We start from the raw sequence: 26,394 nt of genomic DNA on the forward strand, positions 1-26,394 counted from the left end.
AGATGCTTGACATTATATATTATTTATTAATATGATCCCTGCAAGCTATGAAGTGGTTGGGTGACCGTGTGCTAATTTATTCACTTCTCTGGTCCTCTCTGTTCTCATTTGCAAAATAAAACTAATTATAATATCTGCCACGTAGGGTTGGGGTGAACATAAAATGTGGTTAATTGTACATAAAGTGTTTGGCTCAGGGCCTATGAGGGAGTCAGAGCTTGAAAACTGTTAGGCATTTTGTTGTTACTGTTAGGAATTACATGGGAAAACCAAACTCCATGTGTTTCCCACTTGAATCCTCTACCTCCTCAACTGTGTACAAATGACAGTTCAAAACACAGTTTAGATTATTGGAAATTATTAATTTGTTCTCTGGTCCTTGGTTTTCTCGTTTATGAAATGGGCATAATTATAGTACCCACATCAAAAGGTTTTTGTGTGAATTAAGAGATAAATGATGGCTTTAATATCCTCAACAAAAACCCACGGGGTTGGTATTATTATTAGCTCCATTCTATGGATGAAACCACAGATTACATGAGAAATACAAAGAATCACAGCTCTCTAAGGGCCTCAGAACTAAGTGTTGCCCGTGGCCAAGCTCAACCCTACAAACGTTGATCACAGCCGCCCTACCCGAAAAGGTTCAGCTGCTGACAAGAGCCATGCTCATTGACCCAGGGGACCAGAGCACCAGCCCCTTTCTGCCGACCGTGATATTGATCTCATTGTCTGCATGGACTTGTCACTTTATCTCCTGACACTGATTTGGGATTTGGGGATCCTGATCAGACACATCCTTGTCTCCAATTTCTGTGCCCATTGAGTTACAGTGCCACTTGGATGTTCCACCCACATTTTTGAATCCTCATCCATTTTCAATGAGATGACAATTTCTGAATGCAAAGCCTCGGGTGCCATTTCGGTAATGAGACTCGGCTCTCGCTGTGTTGATTCAAGTTACCAACGTGTGTGCTGCCAGGGGAACGAGGCGTGCACAGTTCTTGCAGAACAACCTTGAGCACGTCTCTTACCTTCTCGGAATCTCAATCTCCTCACCTGTTAAAAGGAGGTAAACGTGTCTGCGTGGCTGTCAGGATCCAAAACCCAAAACTAATTCCTGCCACCTTTTCCTTCCTCAGATCCGCCTGTCCTATTTTCTTCAAACACACTTTAATTGTGGAAAGAAAAAAATATATATATGCCGTCAGTTATCATCTGTTTGCCCACATAAGGCCAGCCCGGTGGGAATCAGCATTCTTCCGACTTGGGCTGTTTGTTTCCGCTTTAAAGTTAAACACAACATAAGCAAGAGGCCATCAGTTTCTGAAAGTCATTCTACTACTCCCTGGAAGGGAATAAGAGTAGATCCTCTTGTCTTTCCCCAACTTTGGATTTTTCTCGTCACATGCATTTCCAATGGAGTCTTTTCTTCGCACAGAGAGAAATCAAGGTGGTTCGGCAGCCTCTCTTCTCCCCATCTCAAACAGGTCCACTTAGTCTTTCTAATTCGCAGAATTATAATTCAAATGGAAGGAATATAGACTCTCAGAACACTACAGATATGATTGCGATGAGTTTTAAAACACATTTTGCAAAGAGAATGGCTGGATAACAAACCATATGGCGGGGTAATAAGGATCGAAGGAGCAGTTTACCGCAGGGTGGGGGCTGATTTACATCTTCAGACTTGCAGAGGAATGCTGATTGGTTTCGCACAGAGATGCAAGCAACTGATTAAGAGGCAGATTTGCATACAGCACAGTGGGATGCTCTGAGCTGAGCTCACGAAGAGACACACGGTTCGGCGGGGAATTTTGTATCCATAATAGTCCTTCTTGCAAACGCTGGGAGCATGTCTACTGTGCAGGGATGGGAGGACTCCCAACATGGGCTTTCATAATTAAAGCACTGACAACCTTCACTACCGATATGCAGACAACCCCATCCCTACCACGTGGTGTAGGGAAATCAAAATAGACTTTGCAATCTGACGGACTTGAGCTGGAATCTAGACTTTGTCACTTACTTGCTTTGTAAGCTTGGGCAAGCCACCAATCCGCTCAGGGCCTCAGTTTCCTCATATGTAACTGGAGGATGGGGGAAGGGCAAAAGCAATCATCTTGAATGTCTGCTAAAAAGGAATCAAGGTTGGCTGGGCACTGTGGCTCACGCTTGTAATCAATGCACTTAGGGAAGCCAAGGTGGGAGGATCCCTTAAGGCCAGGAGTTTGAGACCAACCTGGGCAACATAGCAAGACCCCATCTCTGCAAAAAATAGAAAAATTAGCCAGGCATGGCAGCGGGCACCTGTAGTCCTAGCCACTTGGCAGGCTGAAGCAGGAGGATCACTTGAGCCCAGGAATTTGAGGTTTGTAGTGAACTGTGGTAACAACGCTGCACTCTATCCTAAGCAACAGAGCAAGACTCTGTCTCAAAAAGGGGAAGCGGGGGTTCAAAGTAATGCATATATAGCTCCTAGGCCATAATAATAATAATTGTTATTTTATAAAATGTGGGGAATTATGTCAACATATCAGGTAGCCCATTCCTTTGTCTTCGGAGTCTGGAAAGCATATTAAATCGTCCACAGCTTAGAGACTAGCACTGGAAATATTCGATCCTTTTCTATCTCTCTTTCTCCTCCTGGTCCAAGCCAGGCTCCAACGCCCAGAAACACAGGGTAGTGGAAAAGGGCAGCTCATGCTGCCGGTGGCACAGGGGAGAAAACCAAGCTGCAGCTACGGAGACAGTGTGACACCGCCACGTGGCGCCAGACGCAGACTGCTGGGGTGGAGAGCCGCCCGTTCTGTCTGTTTTCTTAGGGACAAATGTCATTCCTGTCTGCACTATCAGCAGGCAGATGGGGAAAGAACAGAAACTGACAGCGGCGATGCTGAGAGAGCAGAGAGCAGGCCCAGACGGCAGCCCGTTGAGGTCTGGCAGGTGTGGGTGGGCAGGGGCAGAAGTCCGGATGAACCGCGGTGCAAAGAAAAGTGATGAAGGGCCCTAAATGTTTGCGGTGCAGTTAACAGCGTGGGGCAGCTGACCCTCACCTTTCAGATAGCTCTTCTCCAACCTTTAGCACTCGAGTCCCACCTTAGCTCTTTCAGGAAGTTTTGTCTCTTCACCTCCAACCCCACCCCCACCCCCACAGCTGAGACAGGTGTCCCACAGTGTCCTCTGCACACCTTTACCATTCACACTCATCTCAGGATGCTCTGGCTGACAGCTGAACCCTCTGCCGCTCCCACCAGCCTGCGAGTTCCCTGAACATATGGGGACATCGTATTTGTCAATCGCTGCTCCACCTGTACCTGCCACAGTCCTGGCACGGAGCGGGTGATGGGGCAGGACTTGGCAGACAGAGTGGTGGTGGGTAAGTGGGTGGGTTGGGGAGTGAACCATTTGGATGGATGGATCACGGTTGGTCAGATGGGAAGACTGGATGGTTTCTTAGATGATTGGTCATTGGATGACCGGGTGGATGGCTTGACAAATAGTTCAATCCCATTAGACAGGCAATAGGAGTTGAGTCCACTAGGACCAATGCCATGGCTAGGTATTGCCATGCTTCCCCCACTCAACTGCCGAGGCAGACACTGACTACAAGCATCTCCAGGTTCTATAGGAACATTTCCGTCACCCATCGTAGAAACTGTGCAAAGCAGCGGGATGAGGACCAGACTTGGAGACTCGAGGACCTGAATTTGGATTCTTTCTTAGCTACTGATAAAAAACATCAGTGAACACCTCCAGGTTTGCACAACTCAAATAGAGAATGAGGGAACACCGCCCACGTCACGGTCACAGGGTCCTCAGGTGGCTAAAGCGAAATAATAAATACGAAAGCCCGCATGGTAAGGCTTGGTGCAGAACACAGGCTCAACAACCGCTCCTTATTTATGTGAACCGCATTCAGAGAGTTGCTACAGTCAACCCCTGACTCCACTTGCTTTCAAACTTAGTTTTTAAATATTACGCTGTTCCCTAAATTAAAGCTCACTTTGAACCCGATGTACTAGGCCAGGCGTCCTCAAACTACGGCCCGTGGGCCACATGCGGGTGTTTTTGCCTATTTGGTTTTTTTTGCTTCAAAATAAGATATGTGCAGTGTGCATAGGAATTTGTTCATAGTTTTCTTTTAAACTATAGACTGGCCCTCCAACGTTCTGAGGGACAGTGAACTGGCCCCCTGTTTAAAAAATTTGAGGACCCCTGCAATAGGCAGATAAAGCTTCACCATGTCTCAGGTTGAAGCTGGACCTGCCTCATCAACCCCTGCACGCCCACAGACCCTGTGCCTCTCCAGGTTCTGAAAGAAACCAGCATTCCAGGGAACATACTTGGGGGGGGGACTTTGCCTAAAAGCCAGAGTTGTTTCGTGTTACCTCCCTCCCCCCCTCTTACCTTCCTTCCCTCTCTCCCCCCTCCCTCCGTGAGAGACCCTCGCTCAGGGCTTTGCATTCCTCTGCGACACAGAGGAGTTGATGACTCCATCAGAAAATCAAAATGGGTTTCATCTGTCTATTCAGGAGTTTCTAGAAATACTTCTGACTTGAGAGGCTCTTTGAATAATTTACTCATCTGAGGTCGTTTAAATAATCTATTCACTCATTTTCATAATGGATGGCGACGGCACACGATCGAGGGTGCGGCTTTTGTCTCCCGTTTGTGCCATCTGGCAGCTTGACCACGGCCCCGTCACCCTCCGAGAGCTTCCGCAGCACTCTGGGTTTGCGAGCGGGGTAGAGACGGGGGCTCCATCTGGCACGGGGTGGACTCGGGCTCTACTGTAATCTCGCCTGGGCTCAGACTGTGCCTCTCCCCACCACGTGACCTTGGCCAAGTCATTCAACCCGCGTAGCCTCCAACTTCTCTCCTATCACATAAGGGCAGAAAGAATTACCACTGGAAATGGCATTTAGTGCTCGGCTGCTGTGTGCCAGTCGGTGTCCTGGGCACGTGCCGTATTATCCTGCTTAAGTGTCCTAACAGCCCTGCCAGCTGGGCTCCACCTCATCATCTCTCTTTTAGGTACGAGAAAATGGAGACTTAAATGAGATAATACACTGCATGGGGTCTGGCACCTAACGGGAGCTCAGCTAATGTAGCTGCTGCCCTCAGGACTGTCCCATCCATCATCAATGACATCGCCAACAGTACCATCATCCATCATCATCATCGTCGTCATCAATCACCTTTATCATTAACGTCCCTGTCAATGCATGTTCCCATACAGGCGTCTTTTCTGTGAACTGCATTTTTTTTTTTAAATTTTAACTTCTGAAAGTATTCATAGAAAACTTTCAGCAGAATGTTGCCTTGCAGGAGAGAGCTGGGTCAACTGCTGTTCTTTTTGGAGTCAGCTTGATGCTACAACCGCAACAACAGCAGCAACAAAAGAACCCGTGCAGGACAGACACGCACATACACACACGTGCGCGTGTAAGGAGACGGCGTCGCTTATTTCAGTTGAGTGTGTTAATTCGCTGGAGACCTGCTATATTTTCCCCACTGTGACCTAACGTATTGTACTGTGTGGGCATTTAAAATAGTCACTATGCGTGACTCTAGGGAAGTCAGATGACAATTTTAAATCTTTTGTAACGGCTTAACTTTCTTTTCCTCTCTGGCTCCCATCATTTGAGGAACTTAATGATCATTCTATAAGGAAACAAATTAAATTCCACACAGACTCTGCTAAGGTTGGTGATATTAGCAAACCCATTTTACAAAAGGGCACTTGACTTTAAATGTGGATTTGGGAAAGAAAGAAGAACAGGAAGAGAGGGAGGGAAGGGGGAAGAAGGGAAGAAAGAGAGATGAACAATGTCATTTACAAGCATGACAAAATTCTTCTAGAAATACCTGTTCTGAACATTCCTAACTACAGACCCGCACCTAAAAATTAAAAAAAAAGTCTGAGTGTCGGATTCCTCTCTGTCACACATCTCTCAGAGAATCAGTACAGTCGATGCCTTGGGCTTCTAATTCTGTTTCTGAAATGTCTTTGCGATTCTCCTGCCACTGTTCTTTCTCACACCTTCAATCCTCAAGGCGTCTCAATAGCCCCTTGGAAGATTTCCCAAAGATTGATACCAATTACTGTTGTCTTTTTTTTTTTTTTTTTTTTTTTGAGACAGAGTCTCGCTTTGTTGCCCAGGCTAGAGTGAGTGCCGTGGCGTCAGCCTAGCTCACAGCAACCTCAGACTCCTGGGCTCAAGCAATCCTCCTGCCTCAGCCTCCCGAGTAGCTGGGACTACAGGCATGCGCCACCATGCCCGGCTAATTTTTTCTATATATATTAGTTGGCCAATTAATTTTCTTTCTATTTATAGTAGAAATGGGGTCTCGCTCTTGCTCAGGCTGGTTTCAAACTCCTGACCTCGAGCAATCCACCCGCCTCGGCCTCCCAGAGTGCTAGGATTACAGGCGTGAGCCACCGCGCCTGGCCTACCATTGTCTTCTTAAAGAAGCAGTAGAGTTCACGTTGAAGAGTGCAGGATCTTGGGTTCAACATCCTGGTTTTGCAACTGACCAGCTCTGTGACTCTGAGCGAGCTACTGAATTCCTCTGGTTCCCTACACTTTCAGAGAGGGCGGTGGCGGGGTCCGTATCTCAGTACTGATGTGAGGGTTGGATGTGTGCTTAGCAACCTGCACGGCGCACCATAAATGCTCAGCCAACGTTAGTGATCGCCGTTATTACTTTGTGTTGTTCTTTCACCTCAAGCTCTTCAGCAGTGCCTCAAAAATGACTGAATTAAGTGTCATCATGTACAATTCAAATTCCAGCATCATCCATTATTCCCGTCATTTCCCCTGAAACAAGTTGCACTGGCATTCCACTGTTGTGTAACAAATTACCTGAAAGCTAGCCGCTTGCAACAACACCCATTTACGATCTCACAGTTCCGTCGGTCAGAAGATCCAAGTGGGCTCAGCTGGGTTTTGCTCTGCTCAGGGTGTGTCACGAGGCCAAAATCAAGGTGTCGCCCGGGCTGGGCTCACATCTGGAAGATCCGAGAAAAATCCACTCCCATGCTCATTGAGGCTGAGGGCCAAGCTCAGATCCTTGAGGTTGGAGGTTAGGGTCTTTTCTTCCTTGCTGGCTGTCAGCCGGGGACAGATCTCGGTGCCCAGGGGCCCCTGCACTCCTAGTCACGTGGCCATCTCCACCCTGACATCTAGCGGTCAGGCTGCTAACTCTTCTCATGCTTTGGATTTCTCTTCCGCTACTAGCTGCAGAAAACTCTACTTTTACTCGTGTGATTAGGTGAGGCTCACCCTGTAATCTCCCTTTTGAGTAACTCAAGATCAACTGAAAAATCCCTTTTGCCCTGTGACCTAACATAGCACAGGAGAGATCGCTCATCATAGTCACACGCTCGCAGGGAATTGGCTTGTAAGAAGGGCGAGCGTCACTGGAGGTGTCCTTAGAATCCTGCAGCGCACCAGCTACGTTCCAAACACATTGGACTCTTCTCCAAACAGGCCTTGAGCGCTCGTGCCTCTGGACTTTGATTTGCAGTTTCCCCGTTGCTGCGTGGAATGGACTTCCCACACATATTCAGAAACTCGAATCCTGCTTGTTCTCTGAGACCTCGTTCAAATGAGAAGTCCTCTGTAATAGTGTCCTTGATCCTATTGTGTACATAAAAGTTATCTCTTCTCTAAATACCCTGGAGAACATCCTTGGGGCCCACTTCATGGTCTCCTGTAGTTATAAGCAAGAGCCCTGCTAGACCCCAAGTCTCTTAAAGTCTTTCTTATTTTACAACCTTCAACTATGACTTGTACATAGTAGGTATTTCAGGCAGCTTTACTGGATCAAATGAATGTGTGAATAAATATGGATTATACTCTCCAAATTCAATTATCTCTGTTTATGGGGAAAGACTTAACCAAAAAAAAGTCATTTAATAACTTAATATTTATCGAGGACAAACTAGCTGATGGGCACCGAGCTGCATTCGTAAACGGCATTTTATTTGGCCTCGTTGCTCTCTCGCTTAGCGGAGATTACTCCAGGTGCAACGAGACTCCAATTTCCTTCTTCCTGTTTCCCCCTACACTTTCTCCTAAGCATTGCTCCTCTGCGGTGTACTCCAAAGGGAAAAAGAGGCACAAAGGCCAAGAAGCAAGGAGTCTTGATAACAGCATGACCTAGATAAAAGCATTTCAGGGCTACAAAGAGTAAGTCTGTGCCCTAAAGCAGTAGTTTGACATCTTTAACAGGCATGGGAATCAGTAGAGGAGCTTATAAAAAATGCAGAGTCAGAAATCATTACATAGGTTTGAGGGAGGGCTCAGACCTTTACATCTTTCTCAAGGTGATTCTGATATGGGTAGCCCAAGGAACCACATTGGACCATGACCACACCAAAAGATGTCCCTCATCTGGGGAAATAAATGGGGTGGGGGAGTCTTCCCAGTCATTCTCCCATCCATCCTACAAATATTTATTGAGCCTCTGCTACTGCATACCAGAGATATAATGGCAAAGGAAAAACTGCAAACCTGAAAACAAACACACTGTATGCTCTCAGCACTAGTTAGAATCCACGGCTACTTTGGTGGGCTGCTGTTGTCTTTCTAAGCAAAGTGAGCCATAATATGTTTCTGCCTGCCTATGGGATGCGTAAACAATGCACTTCAATTCTGGCCATCCACATAATTGTTCTATCAATTGTCATTTACTGTCATCCTCACAATAACAATTTTCCTCTAGGATTTTTTTTTACATAATCTTCATTGGAATGTAGGTGCAGAAACCAAGTACAGTGCTTGCACAAATACTTCAATCCTTTGGCTGGATGAACCTTTTTGCAAACTACAGATGTCTCTCTCTCTCTCTCTCTCTCTCTCTCTCTCTCGCTCTCTCTCACGCATACACAGAGAAGCACAGACACACTAACAACGTGCACACTCTCTTTAGTTCTTGAGACTCACTGGGTCCTTCTAGGTTAAACATCGTGGAAGGGATAGGAAAGAGATGGCAGGGACAGGGAGTTAAACTATAATGATTTAGAGAGGAGGGAGCCACCGCATTCTATAATTACAAACCACACCATGTAACAGTTGCTCCCCATGCATCCCCACGCCTCGCTAGATCTGATAACACATTGATATGCCACAGTCAGAACCACAGACGCGAGAGAGCAATCTTAGCTTTTATAAGATCTCCTTTATCCTATCTGTACTAGGAATTCTGTAACTGGCATCTTCTTCTTTGTGCACAAGACACAAAAGGCCAGGTGCATCCTTTTCCCAAATGAGTCAGACTGGAAGATGAAATGGCTATAGACCAAAGAATGCAAGGTCTGTGAGCTGCGCTAAACGTTTATACCCCAAGTTGCAATTAGCTGGGTGCAGGTGGAATCTACGGCATCCAGTGAGAAAAAGAAAGCAGATGCCATTCTAAAGGTAAGAGAAGGAACTCCCTCAGTTTTCCCTCTAAAATACCCTTTGCACCCTACCAGTCATTCCCTAGGATGTAGTAATGAGAAGCACTGCCTTTGGGGCCAGGCAGACCTACACTCACACCCTTCTTCAGGTGTCACACGCTACCTTGGGGACCTCAAGCAGGTCACTAGCCTCTCTGAACCTGAATTTCCATCTCTGAGACAGGGATAAGAATACCTACTTTAGATGAGTTATTGAAACGACCACAGGAGATCACGAATGTAAAGTTATCAGCATAGTTCTTGGTACAGAGCAGCTCTTAATAAATGGTGGCTGAAGTCACCGTTACCAGCAGACGGTAGAGCTCCCCATCCCAAACCCTTGTGCTAGAGGTGAAGAAACACAGAGGAAAGGAATAGACCTTCCCCCGACAGGCCTCCTAGTCCGAGGGAAGATGAACATGCAGGCGAACAACGGCAAAGCAAGCTGGTAGCCCTCTCGAGAAGCACTGCGCGGGTCTGCAGAAACGATGTGGAAAGCGTCCAACCCACTCTGGGCGATTCAGATATAGAGTCCGTGGCGAGAGTGTCCTTGGCAAACAGGGAAATGTTTGAAGGGACGGGAAGATCCGGGAGTCGAGCGTGAGCAGATGACAACTGAACATGAGGTCTCGAGGGATGGTGAGGGGATGAGAAGGAAGCGCTTCTGTGCTGGGGCACAGGAGAACAAGCTTGCTGGTGGGAGGAAGATGATGAAATTGGCTTTGCACAAGATAATGTTGGGTGTCTGTGGGTCACCCACGTGGGGGTGTTCTGCAGGCAAGTCTGGAGTCTAGAGACAGAGCTGGGCTCCAGAGAGAGATCTGGCACCTGAAACCAAGGGGTCTCCCTTAGGTCTTCCAGAACATCACTATCATTTTTAATTAGGTCATCTCCAGGGAATAAAATGCTTGCTTTACTTTTTTTATTATTTCAGAATATTACGTGGGTACAAATGTTTAGGTTACATATATTGCCTTTGCCCCAAGCGAGTCAGAGCTATAAGCGTGTCCATCCCCCAGATGGTGCACACCGCACCCATTAGGGGTGCAATCCCCTCCTCCCCCTCCCACCTGCTCAACACCCGATGAATGTTATTACTATATGTGCCCGTAAGTGTTGATCAATTAGTACCAGTTTGCTGGTGAGTACATGTGGTGCTTGTTTTTCTATTCTTGTGATACTTCACTTAGTAGAATGGGCTCCAGCTCTATCCAGGATAATATAAGAGGTGCTAGTTCACCATTGTTTTTTGTGGCTAAGTAGTACTCCATGGTATACATATACCACATTTTATTAATCCACTTGTGTATTGATGGGCACTTGGGTTGTTTCCACATCTTTGCAACTGTGACTTGTGCTGCTAGAAACATTTGAGTGCAGATGTCTTTTTTATAGAATGTCTTTTTTTATATGTATGTTTTTGTCCTATTTATATTTGAAGTCAAAACTTCAAAAATCTTTCTTTAAATATCTCTCTCTCTCTCTTTCTCAATATATAGCCCTTTTAAAGTAAGTCTGGAATATCTTAATTAGCTTGATTTAGCATTTGCATAAGGCATACATATATCAAAACATGATGTGTGCCATAAATATGTACAGCTTTTATTTGTTAATTTAAAAAACAAACTTTAAAAAGCTAGTCTGTATGTTTATATAAGGGGTGTGCCTATACACATATATACTTTCATTTTAAAGCTATTGAAACTCTAAAATGGTAAGTAGAATTATTCCTCAAAGTATTTTTTCAGGTAGTTAATAAGAAAGTATTTCAGTCTGGAGAAATCCAATCTGTCACTCAAGGCCCAACTCTAATGCCCAAAACCCTCACAAATACCTTCCCTAAGTGACCAGGCCAAGTTCCTCCCTCTCTCCTCTCTGTCCTGCCCTGTGGACGTAGCCAGTAGAACACATGCCGGGTTGTGACCAGGGCGGCTCAGCTATGAGCTACTGAGGAGAGGGGTGGTTTCCTGCTCTTCCTTGCAGCAGCCCTGGGGCCTCATAGACTGCTGGCCACACGGAAGTCACCCAGGGACCACTGGTTGTGCTGGCCTTGACTGTAATTGGCTGGTCTCCAGGGTATTGTTTTTGAGCATCTCTGGGAAGCCTTGGACCCATCAAATTCCAAGGCAGAACAAAATCACTGAAAAAAAAAAAACAACAACAACAAAAAAAGGAGAGACAAAAGGCAGAAAGTCCTGGTTTGCAAGAGAAAGCCTGCTCCGTTCTGCATTCCGTGTCTGCAGCGCGCACGCGGGCACGGGGCGCGGCACGGGCATAGTCCACGCCAGCCACACACAAAGGCTCAGCGAAAAGCGAGTACCCCTCTGAGGACTTGTCATGTTTTCCAAGACACCCTCATTACACGCTGTTGCTCCCAGTGACGCCACTGGGTGACCTCGCAGATGAAAAGAAATCATCTCCGAGTCCCAGAATAACAGCTCCCTCCTCCGCAGCCCGTGCCCTCCGCTGCCCCGCCGTGCCAGCGTGCAGTGCTGGGGGCAGCTTTAAGGATAACATGACTGATATTTACCTGCTCCACTGGCTTCCTCTTTCTTCGAGACAGAAGCGCAAGGAGTTATTTCTGAAGCACGAGATCCCCTGAGTGTCAAGAGAATAGAGCAACTACAGGAAGCATTTGTGCATTCTAAGCTCAACTCAGCAGCAATTCCCCAAGCTGCCTTTTATGGGAAATTGCTGTATTTCAACAGGAATTTGAAGAAGGACCTACAAAATATTAAAAGGCATTTTCTGCATCTGGAAATGGAGTATATGGAGAGCAGACTTCTTTTACTCCATGCTCCTTCCTGCACCGCAGTGGGCCTCCTTGTGAACCACTTCTCTGGCAGATGAGCCAGATCTAAAGACAGCACGGAAAATTCACAGGTGTTAGCCAAGCCTGCCCCCGGACTGGTTAAATCCAACCGAGGAGAATGATTTTACAGCTTCCAAAGGGATCCTCAGACTGTGTAACATTCAAAGGTTGAAAATCCCAAAACTCAAAAAGGCAATTCTCTACTCCCTATTAATAAGAAAAACATGACTTGCGTGTTGCCTTTGCATTTGTAAGAGAAAAGAAAAATCAGGAGTTGAAGGATGGATAAAAGAAGATAAGGATATAAGAAAACATTACAGGCAAAAGAAAGAAAAATGCATAGCAAGTTCAAAGTCCCAGATGCATAAGAGAACCCAGCACATACCGCATGTGGGTGGAGCTGTGAACCACTTATATGGTGGGCTCTAGGGGGAATCAGAGAAAGGAGGTAAAAACTAGGGACAGTTAACTAGAAGCTAACACTTTCTTCACACAAGCATGACTGAAGTACATAGAATCCCAGCCTACTCCATTTCCACCATATAGGCACTAGAATCTAAGCTCCCTGAGTACAGAAATTATTTTTTCCCTGTTCACTGACGGATTCCAAGCATCATGAATAGTGCCTGGTACACAGTAGGCACTGAATAAATATTTGTTGAATGGATAGATGAATAAATGAAGCACTAAGTTAGTGCTTTGGTAGATCACCTAAAGGAAAAATAGAATAAGTGATCGGCAAACAACGGCTATTGTTATTATAATGAATATTCCTGTCTAGGGGTTAAATATGAATACTTAGCAAAAATCATTAGTTAATTGCACCAAGTATCCTAATTGGAAGGATTTAATTTTTTTAAAATTAAGTACAATGACATGCAATGAAATAAATGGATCTTGTATCATAGTTTGATGAATTGTGACAAGTATTTGAGACAGGGAACGTTGCCATCACTCTAGAAAACTCCCTGTGACGATGGTCCTACCCCACAGAAGCGACCACCATTCTGATGTCTAGCCCCAAAGGCAAGTTTTGCCTCTTTCTGAACGTTACTCAAAGGGAATCACACAGTATAATCTCTTATGTCTGTCTTCCTTTGTTCCATGTTTTTGAAATTCAGCCATGTTGTTGTGCGTATTAGCAGTTCATTCTTTTTTATTAGTGAGTAGCACTCCATTTTATGAATATGCCATAATTTAAATATCCATTTCATTGTTGATGGGCATGTGAGCTGTTTCTTATGTTTTGCTATATTATGAATAAAGTTGCAACAAATGTTCTCTTGTACAAGTATTACTTTCATGACATATATTTACGTTTCTTTGGGATAAATCACTAGGAGTGAAATTGCTAGATCATAAGGTGTGTGTATGATTAACCTTATAAAAAACTGCCAAATGGTATTTCACATTGCTTGTAATTTTAGATTCCCACCAGCAGTGCGTAAGAGATTCAGTTTCCCCACGTCCTCACCAATATTTGGTATCGTCAATTTTTTATTTTTATTTTTATGGATTTAATTTGCATGTCCCTGATGGCCAATGATGTTCTTCGGCATGTTTTCATGTATGTATTAGCCATTTGAATAATATTTTTCATGAGGTGTTTATCTGAGTCAATTTCCCACTTTTAGTTATGCTATATTTCTCTTTTTATTATTGATTTGTAGGAGTTTTTTTTTTTTTTACATATTCTGGATATGAGTTCTTTGTAATATATTTGTATTGTTAATATTTTCTCCCAATGTGTAACTTGTCTTTTTCATTTTCTAACATCTTTACACAAGCAAAAGTTTTCAAATTTGATGGAGTAAAGTTTATAAAGTTTATTATTTTTACTGTTGGTTTAATGTTTTTTGCATTCTGTTTAAGAAATCTGGGGCTCTCTCAGATCACAAAAACATTCTCCTATATTTTCTTCCAGAAATTTGTAGTTTTAGCTTTTACAGATAATCCTGCAATTTATTTCAAGTAATTTTTTGTGTGCAGTGTGAACAGTGGGTCAAGGTTTATTTTTACCCCCATTGGATATCCACTTGATCTCATACTATTCATTGAAAAGACTTTCCTTTTTCATGTTGTTGTAATCATTCATCCAAAATCACTTGAATTGCATTTGTGAATCTGTTTTCATTATATCATCATTAAATAAGATATTAGTTATAGGGTTTTCATAGATATCCTTTGTCAGATTGAGGAATCTACCTTCTTTATCATGAATAGATGCTGAATTTTGTCAAATGCTTTTTCTGCATCTATGGAGATGACCATATGTTATAATAATTTTCTCCTTTATTCTGTTAATATGATAAATTACATTGATTTATTTTTTGAATGTTAAACCGATCTTGTCTTTCTAAGATAAACTTCACTTATCTGTTAGGCATTATCCTTTTTAAGATGGCCTAGGCAAAGACTTTATGAAGAAGACCCCCAAAGCAATCACAGCAGCAACAAAAATAAATAAATGGGACCTGATCAAATTAAAAAGCTCTGCACTGCCAAGGAAACTAACATTATAGTGAATAGACAACCTACAGAATGGGAGAAAATATTTGCATTCTACACATGTGATAGAGGGCTGATAACAAGAATCTATACAGAACTTAAGAAAATGAGTAAAAAAAAAAATCAACCTCATCAATAAATGGGCAAAGGACATAAACAGAAACTTTTCAAAAGAAGACAGAATAATGGCCAGCAAACATATAAAAAAAAATGCTCAACATCTCTAATCATTAGGGAAATGCAAATCAAAACCACAATGAGATATCACCTAACTCTAGTGAGAATGGCCTTTATCAAAAAGTCCCAAAACAGGGAATGCTGGCATGGATGTGGAGAGATTGGACCACTCTTACATTGCTGGTGGGACCACAAATTAGTACAACTGCTGTGGAAAATAATTTGGAGATACCTCAAAGAGCTAAAAATAGAAATATCATTTGATCCAGAAATCCCACTACTAGGCATCTACCCAAAGGAAAAAAAAAAGGCATTCTATAATAAAGACATCTGCACTCGAATGTTTACAGCAGCACGATTCACAATTGCAAAGCTGTGGAAACAACCCAAGTGCCCACCAATACATGAGTGGATTAATAAAATGTGGTATATGTATACCATGGAGTTCTACTCAACTAGAAAAAGCAATGGTGAACTAGCACCTCTTATATTATCCTGGATAGAGCTGGAGCCCATACTTCAAAGTGAGGTATCCCAAGAATGGAAAAACAAGCACCATATGTACTCGCCATCAAATGGGTACTAAGTGATCAACACTAAGGTGCTCACATGGTAGTAATGTTCACTGGGTGCCAGTCAGGTGGAAGGAGGGTGGTGGGTGTGAGTAAATTCATAGCTAATGGATGCGGAGTACACTGTACAGGGGAAGGGCATTCTTGTAGGTCTAGCTTGGGTGAGGCAAAGGCATTATAGGTAACCAAAATGTTTGTACCCCCATAATATTCTGAAAATTTAAAAAAAGATATAAGACTTATAGAAATTATAGTTTTCAACTAAAAAAGTTACACTGTTGGATTATGATTAGTAATATATTGAAATACTTTGTGTAGATTGGCATTGTATTTTTAAATGTTTGATAGACTATATTAATACAATGAAGCCCACTGGGCCAGGAGTTTGTTCTTTTGCCTATTTTTAAGTGCAAAAGCTTTTAGGTATGTTTTCAATGTTTTAGCAAATATTGAGCTATTCAGATTGTCAATTTCTTCTTAGGTCAGTTTTGGAAAATTGTGTTTCTTCAAGGACTTTATTCTTTTTATCTTTATTGTCTAATTTGTTGGCATAAATTTTTCATAATATTCTTTTTTATCATTTTAATGCCTGTAGGATCTGTACTGTCTGTGATGCTATTCCCTCTTGCATTTTTAATATTGGTTATTTGTGTTTTCTCACTTTTGTGTGATCGTTATTGCTAGGAATTATGAATTTTATTAATCATTTCAAAGAACTAGCTTTTGGCTTTGTTGACTTTTTTCTTTAGCTTGTGTTCTACTTTGTTGATTTTTACTCTTATATTTATTATTTTTTTCCTTCTACTTCATTTGAGTTTATTTTGCTCTTCTTTTTCTAGCTTCTTAATTTAGAAGCTTAAATCATTGACGTTAGGCTGCCCTTTTTTCCTTAATTATAAGCATTTAAAGCTACGAATTCCCCTCTTAATAAGTATTCAATTTTACTCTTCAAATTTTGATATATTGCATGTTCGCTACAATTCTGTTCAAAATATTTTCCAGTGTCCAAAATATTTTCTGATTTCTTCTTTGACCTGTAGATTATTTAGAAATATATTGTAATTTTTCAAACACTTAGGCATTTTTCTAGATATGTTTTTGTTACTAACTTTTATTTTAACACTGTTGTGGTAAAAAAAAAATGCATTCTGCATTATTTCAGTCCTTCTAAATATATTGAGACTTACTTTGTGCTCTAGAAAGTAGTCTACTTTGGTGGATTGACCAGGTGCACTGTGGAATGTGTATTTTGTAGCTGTTGGATGTAGCAAAATTTTCCTAAGCATCCTCTTCACCATTCCCTTCTAGGACTCTGTCCTTGTCTCCCCAAAGTCAACGCTTCTGTTTGCGTGTATTTTCTCCCAATTCCAGTGAGCTGTATTATGCCTCCCACCCCACATCCTGTATCTTCCTCCCCTCTCGGGTCACTCAGGCTCCATCGATGTGCAAAATGAAGCTAAATCTCAAAATGTTGAAGTACTTGAGAGGTCATGCCTTGGTTGCCAAAAAAGACAAGATAATAATACAGGCTTCCCTCTTGGTCCTTATTCCTGCCCTTTATGGGATACTGTAGCGACTAATTTAAGAGTTGAATTATGGAGGGAGAAGAGAGTGCGACTGGGTCAGATATTGCCACTGTTTGTATGAGATCATCTGTAAATGCCCCATGAAGTCTCTCCTCTCTGGCTCAGGTCATGGCTTGTGCAGTACATTAGATACTTTTTTTCTCTGCACACTAAATTTTTACATTTTTCAATAGCTGATATGTATGTACTAGAAAATGTGCTTTACAAGAAATAAAACCTCTCTCTCTCCAACCTACAGTTTACAGAAGTGATAGGTTTAAGTTTTGAAAATTAGTGTATTTAAAGTAGAAGACTAAGTAAATGAAAATACAGTGGGTCTATCCATCTGCCAAAATGGTGGGTATGGCACACAGTGATGAGGCTTAGGCAAACTGGTGTGATCCTTGCTATACAGTCAACATTTGCTATGGCAGCGCTGCAAACCAAGCTTCACTGGCTTTAAATATCCCAAGTCTGGACCCTTCCTACTGGGATTTGAGAGCCCACGTGGGGAATAGCGCGCAGTTACCACGGCTCACCCAGGGAAAGCATTCCAATTGCAGCGTACGCTATTCAGGCTGCCTTGTTCCAACACAGGGCTGCTCTTGGCTGTGGGCTAGGGTCCAGACATCTCAGGAGAAAAGGTTTCGTAAAAGAAGCAGTCTGGGCCCCTTTTACTGCCCACGCTTTCTTCCCTCCCTGCCTGGGGCACGCAGGAGGCTGCTCACCTTTTCCCACTCTCGGTCCTTGTTCAGCACAATCACCACCAGCCGGGGGTGCACCTGGTAGCCTTCCTCGGTGAAGGACAGGTCTTTGCCACCCCATGTCACGTTGACCATAAATCTAGAAAGAGGAAGAGAGAAAGACAAATTTTTAGGGAAGAATTAAAGAGGTCAAACAAATAACCAGATTGCCATCATCTGTGTAACCCTGAAAAACCGTAAACGTACGATGCTGCGATCCGTCACAAGCAGCCTGTCTCTGCGGAAGGGTTAGATGTCTTTAACGACATCTAAGGCAACACGGCGGTGGCCACTTAGCAGACACACGGTAAACACAGTGTGGTGGACTGATGCATTCAAAGGCTTCCCCAGAAAGAAAAGGTATCTCGAAGCCGTAGCATTTTCTTGCTTCCTACTCCACTAACACCAACAGCAGCTGAAGAAGGAAGCCACCAAGGAGGACAACCGGGCTGCAAGAAATTCCAAAAAGAGAGACTGGCCTAGCGGGTCATATGTCCGTCCCTGGGCCACCACGATACAGACGAGTCTGACAGTGCGGTACGGGGGAGAACCCAGTCTCCAAGGACAAGGTGAAGAGACTGGGGGAAAGGCAAGGAACAGTGCTGTGAATCTGTTAATATTCAATGGACTCTGAGGATCATTCCAAGTCATGTTCTTGAAGACAAGCTAATGACATGGAAAAAATGCTCGCTGTTGAATATCACCAAAGCAGAAAAGAGAATGAAAATAGAGCTTATCTATGCATGCAAGGATTACAGGTATTTTGCATTTTCTTTTGTGTGCCTTTGTATTTTTCAAATTCTCTGCAATCAAATGCCTTAACAAAAAAGACAGATAAAACGCTGCTAGTCTAGAAAGAGAAAAGAGCAATCGTTATTTTATTTGGTGCGTTTGGAGTGTCTCAGATCGCGTCGTAGGTGATACTTTCTTGATTGAACCACTGGTTACCGGATATCTGTTAAGTGTCAGGCCTAACGGCAAATCCTGCGGACACGGGAATGACAAACACAGCGCTCGTCCACCCTCTTGCCCACATCCTTACGATTCGACGACACAGGCGCACGGACAGCAGCAACACCTACGATGCCGCTTGTGCACCCAGGGAGAGTGTGAGAAGTTGTGAGAACACAGAGGAAGGGCCCCTCACCCGAGCTGGGGGATCTAGGCAGAGCTTCCCAGGGAATCTTGAAGGGTGAGGGGGTGGAGGAGAGGTGGGAGGGAGCATTCTGAACAGAGGGGTCGTCTAAAGGGAAGAGCCGGCAAAGGTCCTGGCACACCCTGGGGGAATAGGGGACACCTAGTGAGGCTGGCGGCTGCATTATGTGCAGTGGGATGGGTCTGCAGAGGATCCATGAAGCCAGACCATAAGGGACCTTGTACGACACGCTAAAGGGTTTGGACTTTGTTCAGAAGGCCACGGGCATCCACGAAAGGTTTTAAGCAGAAGAGTCAGTTACTCAGGTCCGCTGCCAATAGAAGCAGAAGTAAAAAATGTTTCTGTGCACTTGAAGAGAACATCGCTATTTTTGTTCATGGGTGGGTATCTCCCCATAGGAAAAGAAGTCTTTCTTATCAAAAGGACACCTGCACTCAAATGTTTATCCCAGCACAACCCACAATTGCAAAGATGTAGAATCAACCTAAGTGCCCATCGATGTATGAGTGGATTAAGAAAACGTGATATGTATTAGTATATATCATGGGGTACTACTTAGCCATAAAAAAGGAATGAAATAATGTCTTTTGCAGCAACCTAGATGGAACTGGAGACCGTTATCCTAAGTAAAGAATCCCAGAAATGGAAAAATAAACACACATGTTCTCTTTAATAACTGGGAGCTGATGGATGAGCACACATGGGGCACAAAGAGATGTAAAGGTTATTAGAAATCAAGGAAGGGGTAAAAACTTACCTATCGGACACAACAAACACTATAGTCTGCTGATGCACACACTAAAATCCCTGACTTTGCATTATAAAAGGCATCCATGTAACAAAAACATTTGTACTCCTTTAATATTTTGGAAAAAAATATTCACTATCTAGATAATTCAAACTGTTTTGTGTTTTTTTTTTCCTGTTCTTTATTCCCTTTGATGTTGCCTGGCTGGAGTTTGATGAGCTAAAGGAACGTGTTCCAGACAGGCACACCTGGAAGCATTCCACTTCACATCCCTTATTGAGACCTTACAGCGACATCTGCATGGGACCGAGGTTTAGAGGAGAACTGAACTTCAGTCAAATTCCTCATTATTAGTGGGCCTTCAGAGTAACCATGTGGGACCTAATTAAGTTGTTTTTATTTTTCAAGCTGACATTTTGATTCTGTTTCCCATGGTTATATTTAACCCTGTCACATTGTCTGGCATACTGTATGGACTCAGTTAATGTTTGGTGACTATGTCAACAGATCATCACCAGAAGTGCCATCCATCCATCAATACATTCATCCATCTACCCATCTATTCATCCGTCCATCAACACATTCACCCATCTACCCATTTATTCATCCATCCATCAGTACATTCACCCATCTACCCATCTATTCATCCATCCATCAGTACATTCACCCATCTACCCATCTATTCATCCATCCATCAACACATTCACCCATCTACCCATCTATCCATCAATACATTCACCAATCTACCCATCTATTCATCCATCCATCAGTACATTCACCCATCTACCCATCTATTCATCCATCCATCAATACATTCACCCATCTACCCATCTATTCATCCATCCGTCAACACATTCACCCATCTACCCATCTATTCATCCATCCATCAATACATTCACCCATCTACCCATCTATTCATCCATCCATCAACACATTCACCCATCTATTCATCCATCCATTCAGTACATTCACCCATCTACCCATTTGTTCATCCATCCATCAATATATTCACCCATCTACCCATCTATTCATCCATCCATCAATACATTCACCCATCTACCCATCTATTCATCCATCCATCAATACATTCACCCATCTACCCATATATTCATCCATCCATCAATATATTCACCCATCTACCCATCTATTCATCCATTCATCAATATATTCACCCATCTACCCATCTATTCATCCATCCATCAACACATTCACCCATCTACCCATCTATTCATCCATCCATCAATACATTCACCCATCTACCCATATATTCATCCATCCATCAATATATTCACCCATCTATTCATCCATCCATCAATATATTCACCCATCTACCCATCTATTCATCCATCCAACAATACATTTATAGAGCCATCCATCAGTACATTCACCCATCTACCCATTTATTCATCCATCCATCAATACATTCACCCATCTACCCATCTATTCATCCATCCAACAATACATTTATACAGCCATCCATCAGTACATTCACCCATCTACCCATTTATTCATCCATCCATCAATACATTCACCCATCCACCCATCTATTCATCCATCCAACAATACATTTATCCAACCATCCATCAATACATTCACCCATCTAGCCATCTATTCATCCATCCAACAATACATTTATACAGCCATCCATCAGTACATTCACCCATCTACCCATTTATTCATCCATCCATCAATACATTTATCCATCCATCCATCTATCAATCCATTGATACATTCATCCAGGTACACATTAATCCATCCATCCATTTATCTATCCATCAATACATGCACCCATCTACCTATCTATTCATCTATCCATCAATGCATTTATACATCCATCCATCAATCCATCGATACATTCATCCAGGCACACATTAATCCATCCATCCATCCATCCATCTATCCATAAATGTACTCATTAATACATTCATTCATTCTTCCATCCAGTAGATATATTTGAGTACCTACTATGTGTCACACCCTGTACTGAGAACTATGCTAGGAAAATGATACGAAAATAACTAAACACACTTCAGTGTCCAAGGCTGGAGAGAGGGACACGAGTAACTGCAATATAGAATAGCAAGTGTGAAAACAGAGACGCATACTAAGTAAGCCAGTAAGAGCATAAGGAACAGAATGTCCAATGCCACTGCAGGGCAGGGCTGGAATCAGGAAACAAAGCGGGAGACGTTTGGGTTGTGCTGGGAAGGAAGAGTAAGGGTTGAGCAGCTGAATGGCAAAGGGAAAGGGAGAAGACACATCACACGGAGGAAACTGCAGAGTCAAAGGCAGGGAACCAGGAAACACCATGACACGCTCAATGAGTGGTGGTCAGGTCAGAATGGTAGGGATGTGGGGTGGGTGTGGGACAGTAACCTGAGGATGGAGCTAGAGATAGAAGCGGCAGTCAGGTAAGTCAGTACTTAAGTGCTGTATAGACCGTCCTGTGGATCTGCACTTCATCCTGTGTTTCTTGGGGGTCGGGGCTTCAAGAGCAAGTTTGCATGAGACAGAAAAGGCTTTGCAGTAATCGAGGCAAGAAATAGGGCTGACAGTCAAAGGCAGCAGCAGTTGTAATAAAGAGATTGGACTGAGAGGTGAGCAGCCCCGGTGGGATTTCAGTATAAAAACTGCAGACGAGTATACCAGTGGCCTTGACCTGAGGACCTGAGCTAATGGAAAACAGTCTCTCTACACCTGTGCCAGCTGCCCAAGCTCAGTGTTGGGCCAGCCCATTCATTGACATATTCTAATTGAATCTCAGGAGCTCTCAAGCCAGGTTTCCATTATCCTACACTTTGGGGTGAAGGGAGGTCAGGTTGGATCTACCGAGAGCCCCAAATATGGGAAAATTGAAAAATTTAGCAAATTACCAAAAGGTTTAAAAATTCCCAGTTTGTTATCTGCTTTGGAAAAGGTAGATCAGGGAACAAATGTTCTGGTATTGACATAGACACATGACCCCGGGGAGAGCCATTCAGGGGTTACGTTACATGACCTGAATGTCACGTAATCATTTTAATCAAGAGACTGGCAAGTACCCTGGAGCATTTTTCTTTGGATTTTCCAGTTGCATTTACTTAAATCTCCTACTTTAATTTCCCATCGCCATCTCCTCCACTCATTCCCTTTTCTTCCACTTTGTAGTGAAATCAGATGGAATTCGCAGGGTAGATATTTAGATGCAAACACTTGTCTTCAGATTATATTGAAACAACTATCTGGAAATGCTCATGTGCCAGATTTTTCTGTGTTCCTTTAAGATTCAATATTCTGGACCAGTGGCTCCATATACTCAATGTTAATATTGTCTTTCTTTTGCTATTAAGAGTCTCTAGTCCCTTAGGAAGAAAAAAAAAAAAAAAAAAAAAAAAAAAACCTCTTAACAGAGATTTCTGCTGAACAGTAATTTCATTATGAAGTTGGCAGGGAGCAAGTACCTATTACCTTCAATTCCCCCATCCAATTTCTAGGAAGGACAACCCATATTTCCTTGGGCTTTCTTCCCATTTTAACTTGCTCCAGAGCAAAATCCGTTACCTGGGGAAATACCATTATACGCCACATCGCTTGGTCCCCATTAACACCTGCTGGGTGCTTGTATTAAACAGTAAAATCTTATCACTGTTTTTCTTATCTCTCAAAAATTGACCATAAACCTTTAGTGGGCAGATAAAATACCAGAAATTCTGGATGATTCTAAGCTTCAAATTACATTTTCAGATGTAATGGGCCAGAAACGGCGCCAGAATTGTCAAGTTCTCTCCAGACCTGCACTAATAGGACAGCCACCAGCCACATGTGGCTACTGAGCACTTCAAATACGTTTAGTCTGAAGTAAGATGTGCTGTGAGTGTAAAATACACACCAGATTTTGAAGACTTGGTATTTTTAAAAAGTGTAACAAATCTCATAAATAATTTTATATTGATTTCATGTTGGAATCATTTATAGACATGTTGAGTTAAATAAAATACATTATTAAAATGAATTTCATCTGCTGCTCTTTCCTTTTGCAATGTGCTACTAGAAAATTTAAGTTGCATGTGGCTCACATTGTATTTCTATTGGACAGCTGTTGTAGACTCTCTTTTCTCTCATTTTTTTTAAACTAGTAGACTGTATACGTCATAGAGGCAGAGACCTCATCAGCCTTGTTGAGTATCGTGTTTCCAGTGTTGAACAGGGTGCCTGCCACAGAGCTGGTGCTGAATAAACACGTGCTGAATGAATAAAAGAGCACGAGCCGCTGTTCCTATGTTGTTGAGGTTTCATGATGTCAAGGAAGGAGAACAGGCATTGCAGCGAGACAGTACCTGGATCAAAGCCCAGCTGTGCTGCTCTCCAGCTGTGACCCCTTGGGCAGCATACTTAAAATTCTCTAAGCCTCCATGTCCATTTTTGTAAAAATGGATTGGGTTAAACCATATAAACTAGCCACGACAATTTCATGTGGTGTAACCTAACCCGATAGTGCACACACGATACCTAGCCCAATGCCTAGTATACAGCTGTTGCCTAATAGATTGTCGTTAACGTTTATGCAAAATTTCCATGTATTCTTCACTCCTTTACCACCTGTCATACTTTCTAACACCCCACGACCAATGCAACTCTGCCTTTTTAAAGCCATTTAATAACACACTTGAAGCTCTTACTCGAGGGGAGAGGGGGGCATGGGCAATATATGTAACCTTAACACTTGTACCCCCATAATACACTAAAATAAAAATAAATTAATTAAAAAAAAAGAAATCATAGCAAACAGGAAAAAACAAATAAATAAATAAAGCCATTTAATAGACTCATTTCCAGGGTCCCTCTGTCCTTGTGTTAACTGTCAACCACACATGGGCTACATAAGCTCCTTTAACTATTACTTAAAATATCTCATTCCTCCAGATTTCTATTTTATCTCTTTCGCCTTGCTGTCATAAGTCTCCTTTAACTTCCAAAATCTGATTATTTGAAATGTTCTCCAGACATATTTATTATTCACTATTTCCCTTTAGACTTTAATTCTCCCATCGTTTCATAAATGCCACCATAACTCATTTAGTGTTTCTCCATTTTGGGTTAATTTTCCATCTGCTTTGCCATTTCCCAAGCTCCCAGGGCCGCTTCCCGAATCACAGGACCCGTTAAATGCCTCCTCGGGCTGCTCTGGGTGTCATCGTCTCTTCCTTAGTCATTTAATTTACATGTTTTTGAAAACAGAGTTGCTGTTTTCCTTAACCTCCTCTCAATTCTGAAGACACTTTCCTTTTTAGAATTTTCTTTTTTTTTTTTGCTCTTTCCAGTTTTCTCCTGTGTTTTAAAATCTCTTCAACTTTGATGTCTGTCTTAGTGCTCTCTCGTCTTCCATTAACTATTCCCTCATGGACACAAATGAATCCTCAACCCTCTTTAGAGCAACCTCATTCTACTTTTACCAGTTTTCCGTTCCTGGCTCATACACCTCCCCTTTCTCTGCTTCCCCCAAACACTCTCATACCATATCTCTTTTCAGCAATCTCTTGATGAGTGTGCCTTCCTCTTTGCTCCATGTTCAATATCATATATAGTAATCAACGGTGGTTTCCTGTTTCCCCTGAACAATTACCAAGGCATGACACCAGAGCCGAGACTTAAATCTCAAGACAGAAACTTCAGCACTCCAACACACAGATCTGCATAGTCTACACCAGTAACCTCCAAAACAGGCTTAGAAACTACAGCATAAAGAAATAGAAAAAAAGAAATAGGTTACAAAATAAAAGAGGTAAGTATCATTTACTCTTTCAACACAAATTCTATTGTGGCCAATTAAAAAAAAAATGTTCATTGTCTTGGCCGAGAAATACAGAATCGTAAAGAAATTAGAACAGAAAATGGAAAGATCCTTAAAGGCAAGGATCTTTGCTTTGGTCGCTGCAACTCTAAAACACCCAGAACTTGCATGTGTCTTGCAGCCAGAGCTCAAAAGCACTCATTGGATAAGTGAACAAATGAATGAGCAGCCACGGGTCTCTAGGATCTCGCACGTTCAATGTTCAATTCCAGTGCAACCACTGCAAAGAGGTAATTCTGCAAGAATCGGATAGCCTGGGTTAGAATCCAGTTTTGTGGCTTTCAGTGTCAAGTTAAGTTTCCTAAATTCTCAGAGTATTTGTTTCCTCTTCTGTAAAAAATGAGGTCATAATGGCCGTGTCACTGGGTAATCATAGGGATTACACTAGATGAAGTCTAAAGAGAGACAGATGTAATATGGCCAGCAGAGCGCTTGGCAGGTTATGGGTGTTCGGTAAATGGCGGTAGAAGCAGCAGTATTTGTCATGCTTCACATAATTTATCTTTCCCCCTCCTAAAATTTGAGGTCAAAGGGCTGGAGGACCTTTTTGGCTGCTAATTCCAGCCCCACAAGGGAGGCAATGCACCCTCTTCAAGGCCCCACCCCAAGGGAAGAGGAGGAGCTAATCTGATTGTCCAGAGCTCACAATATCCCCCTGGGCTGCGCTTACTGGATTCCCATGTATGTTTCAATCTTTTCCCACCCTGTCATATTCTCTAACATCCCACTACAAATGCAACTCGGTCTTTTTAAAGCTATGCTTCTCTTTGCCATTTAGTGTACTCATTTCTGGTCCCTCTGTCCTTGTGTTAACTGCCAACCACACATGGGCTAC

At 42.8% G+C, this 26,394-nt stretch overlaps 1 protein-coding gene across 4 annotated transcripts in view; it reads right to left on the minus strand.

Moving 5' to 3' along the window:
- The window catches only part of GRIN2A (glutamate ionotropic receptor NMDA type subunit 2A), a 399,804-nt gene that overhangs the window by 147,819 nt on the left and 225,591 nt on the right, over nt 1-26,394 (minus strand). For all 4 annotated transcript variants that reach the window (XM_012785171.2, XM_012785153.3, XM_012785158.3 and 1 more), the window contains exon 5: nt 17,811-17,925. In XM_012785171.2, coding sequence (XP_012640625.1) covers nt 17,811-17,925 — 115 coding nt within the window. The remainder of the gene's footprint in view (nt 1-17,810; nt 17,926-26,394) is intronic.

Source organism: Microcebus murinus, chromosome 19 (genome assembly GCF_040939455.1).
Source record: "Microcebus murinus isolate Inina chromosome 19, M.murinus_Inina_mat1.0, whole genome shotgun sequence".
NCBI lineage: Eukaryota > Metazoa > Chordata > Mammalia > Primates > Cheirogaleidae > Microcebus > Microcebus murinus.